Raw genomic sequence first — 10,157 nt, forward strand, 5'->3', positions numbered from 1 at the left:
TGTGGCGCTTCTCTCCTCCATCCCAAAGATCGTTTATGATTTTTTGGAGTAGAAGTCTTCATGTAATTCGGCCGTTCGGCCAGAAACTCCTCTTTTTTGTAATTCGGTCGCTCGGCCTTAATTTCCCTAATTTCAATGAAAAACTTATCTTCGTGCAACTTCGTTTTTACTTTGCCTGCTTGTGGGTGATTGGTCTGGGCCTATGACACACAACTTCGCCAATTAGGCCTCCCGAGCGAGTGTAGGTGGCATACGACTTGTCACTATTTTCCCTTGCCGCTTATCTTCAAGCGTCTTTCATTCCTGCCGGGGGGTTTATAGTCGCCGGCGCGACTCTCGATTTTTAACGTCGGAGCTCGACGGTCTTCCGGCCGGAGGGTTTATAGCCGCCGGCGCGACTCTTGATTTTTAACGTCGGAGCTCGACGATCTTCCGGCCGGAGGGTTTATAGTCGCCGGCGCGACTCTCAATTTTTAACGTCGGAGCTCGATGGTCTTCCGGCCGGAGGGTTTATAGTCGCCGGCGCGACTCTCGATTTTTAACGCTGAGCTCGACGGGCTTCCGGCCGGAGGTTTTATAGTCGCCGACGCGACTCCCGATTTTTAATGTCGGAGCTCGACGGTCTTCCGGCCGGAGGGTTTATAGTCGCCGGCGCGACTCTCGATTTTTAACGTCAGAGCTCGACGGTCTTCCGGCCGAAGGGCTTATAGTCGCCGACGCGACTCTCGATTTTTAACGTCGGAGCTCGACGGTCTTCCGGCCGGAGGGTTTATAGTCGCCGGCGCGACTCTCGATTTTTAATGTCGGAGCTCGACGGTCTTTTGGCTGGAGGGTTTATAGTCGCCAGCGCGACTCTCGATTTTTAACGTCGGAGCTCGACGGTCTTCCGGCCGGAGGGTTTATAGTCGCTGGCGCAACTCTCGATTTTTAACGTCGGAGCTCGATGGTCTTCCGACTGGATGGTTTATAGTCGCCGGCGCGACTCTCGATTTTTAACGTCGGAGCTCGACGGTCTTCCGATTCGGCTGACGATGCCCTATACTTGCGCTAATTTTTCGGTATTTTACTCCTGCATTTCAAATATACAACCGAACGGAAAGTATACAGCTTACATTACATTGGCACACCTTTCACCCCGCCCGGTGTGCTTCCCCTTGGATGCCGATCGGATCTTTATCTCGACCCCATGTCGAGATATTCTCCGGTCGGAATTTAGCTGCCGCTCGGCCTCTTGATGCTGACGTCGCTTGTTGCTCAAACCGCTCGGCTTGCGCCTTCTGTTTCTGTTGCTCCCCGAGCTTAGCTGCTCTTGCCTCGATTAGAGCGTCGAGCTCCTCCTTGGAGAGCATCACGGTGTGCTGTCGTCCAGCTTCGTCCATCTCTTCCGCTCGGATGCAGGTGCGTTCCCACAGACGGCGCCAATTTGATCCTGTCCGAACGCTGAATCGATGGACGCTAGGCACGTGGCGCTCTTCCAACTGATGACGTGGATCTCCGACCGGCCGTATGGATCTCCGGCGAACCTGCAAGAAAGTCGAGCCGGGAAGGGGTTCCCGGCGACGACCCTCCGACGCTCAAGTCAGGCAAGAGGAAAACTAGAAAATGGCTCCGAAGATCAAGAATTTCGTACCTCCGACGAAGTCTGAGAGCTCTTATATAGAGCTGTGGGGAGGCTTGTGCACACCTACCGAGGTGTACACGTGTCCTGTACCATACCTTAGTATGGGCTTGCCAGAGGAGCATGCCTGACACCATACTGCTACAGTCTGAGCACCTCTCTGATGGGACAACAAAATCTTCCGTCGTACGATTCTGCGTATGGTCTGGTCGTCAAATATACCTGATGTCAGAAGATGTTCCCAAATGTCCCCTTGTCTCCTTTTTCCCGAGCCGAGCGTCCATCCGCTCGACAGGCCTCGATCCGATCGGACATAGGTATCGGTCCGACCGGGTGCTCAGCTGAGACTGTTCCTTCACAGTATGGATGCTTTACGCCTCGGCCTAGCGGGCTTACCGCTCGGCCCGGCGACCCTGTTCACCATGAACGTCGGAAACCCGACTCCCTGTCGGGTTGTTTTTGATTTCGATCGGCCCCGTTCTTCTCCGATCGGCTGGTTTTCATGCTGACCCTTTTGACTTTTGACCTCCATGTGGCGTTGACTCTCCTCCAGAGGGTCCTCCGACCTTACTGTCGGATCAAAAGTAATGAAAAACCCAAGGCATCAAGGGAAGGGCATGTAGGTGGAAGAAAACTACTGCCCCACACAGCAGCCTAAAGGAGTTTGGTACTAATTGATGTAGGGAGATGTGAAAAGAAAGGAAGAACGGGAAACCGAAGGCCTGCACAAAATTGGTCCTTAAAGAAGGTTAAGAAGTTGGCTGGCGGTTCGTGTGGCCGGTCATAAGCAGAGGGAATGACAATTTAATAATCAGATGGAAAATGGTATGAGGATTTAAGCTGGTTTATCTCCTCCCCGTTAAACCTAGACTCGGTTGAAGTGTACCAAAGCCCGGGGATGGACACAAGCAGTTGTGGAATATCGGCCATCGAAAACAAAGGAATAGAGAAGAAGCAATGCACGAATTCAACGAAGGAAAAAGAGAAGAACTTTACTGAGAAAGATCACCCGGAGAAGAAACATCGCAGAGACTGCTCGAAGACGAAAGCACCAGGCAAAGTGGAGATGACGACGAGCAGGTGAGGGTTTATAAACCTTGTGGCCGATCACTTAGAGTCGGCCGATCGAGGGTTGCGAAAAATAAGGACGAAATTTGGCCGTGAAATTTGAAAAGTCGTTTGTCACATCAGCAGGCGATATCCGTCTATCATGTCAAACGTGCGGTGGCATAAGATAGGGCATGTGGTCGTCAACTACGGGAGAGTATTAATGAGACTTAATTAAAAGTCATGACCGCATTCTCGGCCATAATGATCGAGGATTTGCATAGTTTTCCAGAAATTTGGATGTCGTCAACCACTATGAAAGGGAGCTCTTCCAAGAAAGCGCAGAGAAGGGAAAAAATTCGCTAAGTGCTGTCGTCAATAATCCTGATCGACACAAATATCTGGCTACGATGCAACTGAGCGACAAGTCCATCGCAGGCTTTGAAGATTATGTGATCCATTCAGGAGCTCGAGTTCAAAGCAATCAATGGTCAGTCGACGAATTAGATCTCCGATTCAGCTATAGAACTTTGACGCTTATCTGAACGACAATTAGAAGATATGGGTTGACCAGCCTCCAGAACACAAAGAGTGCCCGATCAGTGGGGTTCACCCGAGGCACTACTCGTCTAGTCAGTCGGATTTGTAACCTCCTTCGACTAGACTTGAGGGGAAGACTTGTGATGATGTGATAAAGGGGGGCCCACTAAATGTGGGTCAAATGACGAAGGTAGCAGCCAACGTGGAGGTCAAAATCAAGGAGGTTAACGATAAAGGGTCGGACACCGAGGGGCTAAATAGATCTCTCCAGTAGTGGCCGATTAGGCATGTATTGCCCGATCAGCAAAGGGTCGATCCAAGCGAAGCGCCCGTTCGGCCAAGATCATCATACGATCGTCACAAAGAAGAGGAGGAGCGTTAGTCCAGTCAGGCGAAAACAAACTATCGAGACCTATCCACGCGGAAGAGCAGTCGAGTCCGGCTTAGCGGAGGAGTACTCAGCCGAGCGGAGGAGTACTCAGCCGAGCGGCTATCCCACTCAGCCGAGCGGCTGTATCACTGACGTATCCTTTAGGGAGATATCGTCGCTGACACAAGACATGGTCAACAGGAAAATCGTATGACGGAAGCTTCTACTGTCTTGTCAGGGATATGCATGTCATGTTAAGGTATGGTGTCAGAGGCACTTTCCTAACATATCCTTTCATAGGACAAATTGGAGAGTGTGCCCACGATCAATTGGAAAACGTGCCCACGTCTCAAGAGAAGTGCGAACGTCGCACACCAAGGCACTATATAAAGAGATCTATATACCGGCGGAGGTACGCGTTATTCACTATTCACGCCTGTGTCTACTGTTGCTCTCCATCTTTTTTTTTTCCCAGTGTCTGATTTGAGCGTCGAAGGGCCAATGTGGGGACTCCTTCCTTGGCTCGGCACTGACATTTCTTGTGTTACAGAGCGGAGCAGAGTCTACAAGAGTCAACGTGACAGTCATATTTCTAGCTTACCATCTCCACAATTTTTTAACAAGATCGAAACTAATGTACCTTAAAACTCCTAATGTTAGACTAAATTCTCATTTAAATGGAGTTTTTTTCTTTTCTATTTTTTCTCCATTCACACATATCTAGTATTCATTGAAAAATAGAGTCTCAGTTCCGATGACACATATCTAGTATTTATTGAAAAATAGAGTCTCAGTTTCGATGAATTACCGAATGAATATTTTTTTGACCGATGATTAACTACAAATGCTGGGTTGATAATCCATTAATTATTGTGAGTACTTTCTAATTTACGTTCTGATGCCAGATGAAAAATTTTCATGCGCCAACCCGATGTGCCGTTTAAAAACAAATTGCAATGAACGTGAAACCACATTAACACTTAGGAAAAAAACAAAACGTGAGCCGCAAAATCAATCAGAATGTCAAAATAATATTAATATGCAAAAAGAGCTTAACACACGCCTCTTCAGCAATTAATGAATGGCCGTTACGTTCCTCAGCTAGAATTGTTCCTGTTAATGCTAAACAGGGAAAAAATCTTTGGAATAAAGCCGTGCCGTTTCAGCCATACACGGTCAATAAACACGAAACCATTTTGGGGGTAATTCGCAAGACTTTCGAAAGGAATTATTGCAAGCGAGCTGCGTTTCAAGCAAGTCTGTTTGACGCTTATCACGATCCATGCCAAGCAGACGTTGCGCTGATCTGTAATATATCAGACAAAGCGAGCGTGGTAGCTGCATGGGGCGTGTATCGCTCAGTGTCAATGCAATTCGTTGAGTTCTTTTTCTTTTTCATTTTTTTTTTTGCAAAACATGCACGTTATTCGAACCCTGTGGTTTCTTTCGGCAGAGGCAGGAAGGAAATGGAAAAGGGAAGGAAGTAAAGTAGAAATTAGGGGCAGCCGGAAGTCCTCCAATCCTGGCTGCCGTACGTGCTGTCTTAGCTTGTTCGATCCGCAGTGGCAGAATTCACGCATTGGTTGGCTCCATCACTTTCCCAACTTTATAATGAAGTGTCGTGTTAACATACTGCGACATCTTAATTTTCCTTCTGGTTGGTGGCGTGAGCGAGAACGAGTACTGAAGAAGAAACGAGAGAAAAAACAAGAGAGTAAGAATTGAATACGATAGTCAAAAACGGCCAGCATTTATTTTGGGCAAAGGGCCGCTATCAGTTCCCTTGGGCCGAGGCTAATTGATTTATGACATTCATAGAATTAATTCATTGTGCAAACAGTACTGCACCGGATAACATCGACGTCAATTAAACATGATTTGTGGCCTCCCTGTAGCAACTAACTACATGCTCATTGATGTCAGCTATCCAGGAAAAGATGGAAATCCTCCAAGGTATCAAATCATGAGAACTTTTAGGGAGATGTCAGTCAATCCTACAGTTTAGGAGAGAGTGGAGATAAATCGATCACGATCACGTAGACTAAACTGAAGGTGGGGATCGAAATGAGTCATTTGGCATGGCTTACACAAAAAGAAGGCCCACCAAAGATTTATATATAAGCACTTGGGGATGCTGATGGAGATTGATTCCGACCCAATTTGAGGAGAGGACTCAGATTGGACTTCGTCCCACTAATTTTACAACACATCGAATGGATAGAATACTTTGAAAATTTAAAAAGATTTGAACGGATAATAATCTACTTCACCTTTCCATCATGCTCGAATGTATATATGGCAAATTTATTCACTAATTAGATCGCTAAGACTTTTCTTTGTCAGAAACGCTTCGCGGTTGTACCTCAAGTCAATGCTTATCGTGAGCCTGGCCCTAGCTCCTTGATTATATAATTATTAATTATTTAACTGGGCCGAGGCCCATGGAAAACAAATAGGGCTGATATCATGGGTTATGTTAGGTTATGTTAAACCTAATCTGACACGGCACCTAATGAGATACAATGTTCTCTACCTAATCTGACATGGCAGCTAAACTAGTGGATCAGCCGGTGCCACTTCGAAAGGGTTCGCTCGCTCGTAACTCGATGAGGGGTTGGTTTTCGGCCTTGCGAACTAGTGTGGCACGCGCGGAGGGAGGAGGCCATGGCGTCATTAATTATTTACTGACCAATTAGCCCTCGTGTCCACCTCACTGCCACCGTCCCTCAGCCCAATAAAGGCCCGGCACAAGGCACGTGAGGCGGCCACATCCACCGGAGTGCAACCACTCCGATGCCATGAAGGAACCAAACACGCCATGTGTGCCACGGCACCAAAGTTTCTTTCATTCCATTTATGATGCATGTTTGTATAAACTAGCTACAAAAATTGAGAATTAATAAATGTCACGACGAGGAAGGAATTGAAGAGGGATCTCAAGGCGAAAGGGAGGCAAGCCAACATCACGCCTTGCTCGTTGCTTTCCCCTCGATAATTACTCCTTTTCCTTTCATTTCATTTCATTTCCTTTCCTTTCCTCCGTTTGTCAACCTCCCCAATTCATGCCGCATTTCCTTTTTTTTTTCTTTTTCTTTTTCTTTTTCTTCTGTCTATAAATCTCCAAATTCTAATCCTTGATGAAGCCATCCCCGTCTTCGCAAAGAAAGCAGAGCATGAACGACGCTGTCAGTCTGGAGGCCGATGTCTGCGACACCAGCCTTGCCCTCGGCTTGGCCGTCACGGGAAGCGGCGGCAACCGCAAACGTCCGCCGCTTGCCCTGAGCCTCTCGGGCGACGGCAGGGAGAACAGGGCAGCGTCTCCGCCACACAGCGCCATTTCGTCCTACTCTGCAGCCCGCGAACCATCGCCGGAGGTCAAAAAGGAGAAGAAATTTACAGACGGGGAGGGTGCTGCTTACGTGGACAGTGACGGCGGAGGGAAGAAGAAGCTGAGGCTCACCAAGGAGCAGTCGGCCATGTTGGAGGACCGCTTCAAGGAGCAGAGCACCCTGAATCCCGTAAGTATAGTTAATTTTGTGGCATATTTAACCCCAGCTCACACTCCCTCCCTGATTCTGTAACGAGCAGAAACAGAAGCATGCCCTGTCGAAGCAATTAAACCTGCGGCCGCGGCAGGTGGAGGTCTGGTTCCAGAACAGAAGAGCAAGGTTCCTCTCTGATAATCTAGAGCGTTCTAAGCGCGTTTGAATGATTACCTAACCAACTGATCAACCGCAGGACGAAGCTGAAGCAGACGGAGGTCGACTGTGAGTTCTTAAAGCGGTGCTGCGAATCGCTGACCGACGAGAACCGGCGACTGCACAGGGAGCTGCAGGAGCTGAAGTCCCTAAAATTGCCATCGCCGCCGCCGCCTCCGCCTCCGGCAGTCTACATGCAATTCCCGGCAGCCACCCTTTCCGTGTGCCCCTCCTGCAAGGCCATCGTCCCCGAGAGCAAGGGCGGGGCCGGCGAGCCGCTGGCGGTGGCTCCGAAGGCCCAGTTATTTAGTAGTAATCCTTTCATCCACTCCACGACGTGTTGAATTAATCGATCAGGGGAAGTATTAATTCATTAGCGGTAGTTGACCCACACCCTCTCTTTTCATCTTGGGCTTGGGAGAAATTGTTGTGATCAGGACAGAATGTAGTTGATATATATATATATATATATATATGTTTATTATTTACCAAGTTCACTTACTCCTGGATTGCTCGGTCGTCCTGTGTTTGCTCTGTTCTCAGTACGTGTATAAATATAATAACACAATTCTCATTTCAAGAACATACTTAGAACTCAACTGATCATTACACGTTTTTCTTAGTTTGGGAGGGACAAGGTGGCGGTGGCAGGGGGGATAGAAATAGGCAAATAGCACACGTGATATTGTCGGTAAATTGAAGGGAAGCTAAGGAGGAATGATTGGTGAAGAAGATAAAAGAAAGATCTCATTAAGGTGAGTGAGTAATTGATGCATACACACACACACACTCTTTTAAAAAATTAGGTGAGGCAATCATAATCTTTACATTTATCTTGCTAGATATTTAAATAAAGCTGCCAGTAATCATGACATAAAGCGTATTTAAGCTTTGATTTTGCCATGATTGTGTAAGGCACACATGGAGTGTTCGGCGACTTTAGTGCAGGGCCAACGATTTATATATATTATTCCAACCGGTCGATGTCTAACTGCCTAATGGAACACAATTAGGGAGCACTGAGCGACAAAAGTCCAAACTAAATCTCAAAATTTGGATGAGTATCGAACTTCACCACCATTCTCGAATCTTAATCTGTTTTTTTTGGTGGGCCCTTGTTGTTTTTACTTTCTTATGAATCAATCTCGAGAGCCATCCAAATCTCAGCACTGTCAATGATTACTCATTTCCCGCAAGATCTAGCTAGTTGGCGAGATTAGTCAACATTCATGTGACGGAGGAGCTAACGTCTATTGGACACCACATGAATAACAGGGTTGAATTGAATTCGTGTGGACTTCAAGATCGGATGATTTAAATCTTTTTATATGTGATTGTTCTTAAAATTTTGATTAGTATGATCTTGGTCCCGAGCACAGTGACTGACTGCTCCAGTGCTCCTAATATTTATAAATATTGGGAACTGGTTACGTGGAGAAGGATAGCTAGCTAGTATGGGAGGGACACACAAGTAGACATGATGTGTATATGTCTGAATCCAATTTCGTTGAGATTGCACACGAGGTTATGTCTGTGAATTCAAAGCAATGAAGTAAAGCTTGCGGGGAAAGCAAGGAATAAATGAGTTATCGGTGAACACAAGGATAGTGATAGCTCACTCGCTCGTGACATGCATGGTGGCGTAAGCTACCAATGATGCTTCCTGCGTATACACACAAATTAATCCAGCACTCCATAGTTAGGTCGAGTGCACTTAGCCCGTGCTTTTTTTTATCTTTTACTCTCGATCGATCAAAAGAGGGAAGCAAGGTCAACTGTTGCGATTAATTAGGGTGGGGTTTTTCTTTCTAGTAACGTGATGGGGTGGTGAGGTCTGTCGGCTGCAGGCAGGAGGAAGTCAGTCGAATTGAGATTAAGTGGAGAGGATCTTCATTAAAGATTTAGTTCGTTGGATTGCATTTGAGATAGACGGAATGGATTGAAGGTAACTCGGCTTTGAACTCACTGCAAATCGCGATTGGACAGGACTAATGAAAACACTACTTATTTGGCTTGCTCAACATATAATTCAGCATACTTAACTTGACTCGAGTAGTCTATAATTGCGTGTATAAGACTAAATTAGAATGTCAAATATTAAGTTGTTGGTCAAACTGAAGATTCATGAGGATCGAACAGAAGCTATTTCGTGATTATAGACTTCAACTCCACCAGTCCTGACCCAACAAGTTCAATTATATAGACAACTTGATTATGTATATATATATATATGAGAGAACAGGACTTGTGGTAATAGACTGGTTTGGTTCTGGCTAAAAAAAACTTTCAGATTAGATTCCACATATTTTGGGTGGTGGAACAAATTTATCAGATACAATATGTACTAGTTTATTTTGGATCGAACATACTACCTCAGGCCTTCACGATGAACTCTACTGATAAGTCATTGTCCAATTTGAGCTTAAAGATGAGTGTATGTATATGTTCATGCTAACATATATGACCCACTTATTTCAACGCCATGGAATCCCAATATCAGAGCAAAGATTAAGCACCGTTAACGATTGATGCGGGGCCTCTTCCAGCTATGTGTCCCACAGATCAAGAGTCATACTGATTTGTCAGATAGGTTATACCTGATCCAAGTAACTCCGCTCAAATGAGACTCATACTTAATTGAAAGTACACTATTATTCAAGTCTGATCAAAGGATAAACCACTAGCCATATCTCAATCTTGACAACAAATTCCAACATCTTGGGTGAGAGATTTCATCTTAGTCTTGGCTATAAATTTCATCTTAGTCTTAAACTATTTCTCAATCTCAGACTCTCCCTCAATCTCAGGTTCATCCACGATGTTTAAGTTCGATCAAAGGATAAACCACTGGTCATATGTCACTCTCAGCAACAAATTTCATCTT

The 10,157-nt window shown here is 46.0% G+C and overlaps 1 protein-coding gene across 1 annotated transcript; it reads left to right on the top strand.

The window, feature by feature from the left end:
- The first annotated feature begins 6,385 nt into the window (after positions 1-6,385).
- Positions 6,386-7,791, top strand: LOC122042822 (homeobox-leucine zipper protein HOX19-like). The gene is made up of 3 exons (XM_042603148.1): positions 6,386-7,093; positions 7,164-7,243; positions 7,314-7,791. The coding sequence occupies exons 1-3, from the start codon at positions 6,713-6,715 to the stop codon at positions 7,615-7,617; spliced, it is 765 nt and encodes a 254-aa protein (XP_042459082.1). The 5' UTR covers positions 6,386-6,712; the 3' UTR covers positions 7,618-7,791.
- Positions 7,792-10,157: the final 2,366 nt, after the last annotated feature.

This window comes from Zingiber officinale, chromosome 2A (assembly GCF_018446385.1).
Source record: "Zingiber officinale cultivar Zhangliang chromosome 2A, Zo_v1.1, whole genome shotgun sequence".
NCBI classification, from domain to species: Eukaryota; Viridiplantae; Streptophyta; class Magnoliopsida; order Zingiberales; family Zingiberaceae; genus Zingiber; species Zingiber officinale.

Bases quoted from the DNA above. Each gene is read 5' to 3' on its own strand.
- LOC122042822 (XM_042603148.1), top strand. From the start codon at position 6,713: ATGAAGCCATCCCCGTCTTCGCAAAGAAAGCAGAGCATGAACGACGCT. The intron at 7,094-7,163 runs GTAAGTATAGTT...TGTAACGAGCAG, and splicing joins AGCAGAGCACCCTGAATCCC to AAACAGAAGCATGCCCTGTC. The intron at 7,244-7,313 runs GTTCCTCTCTGA...GATCAACCGCAG, and splicing joins TTCCAGAACAGAAGAGCAAG to GACGAAGCTGAAGCAGACGG.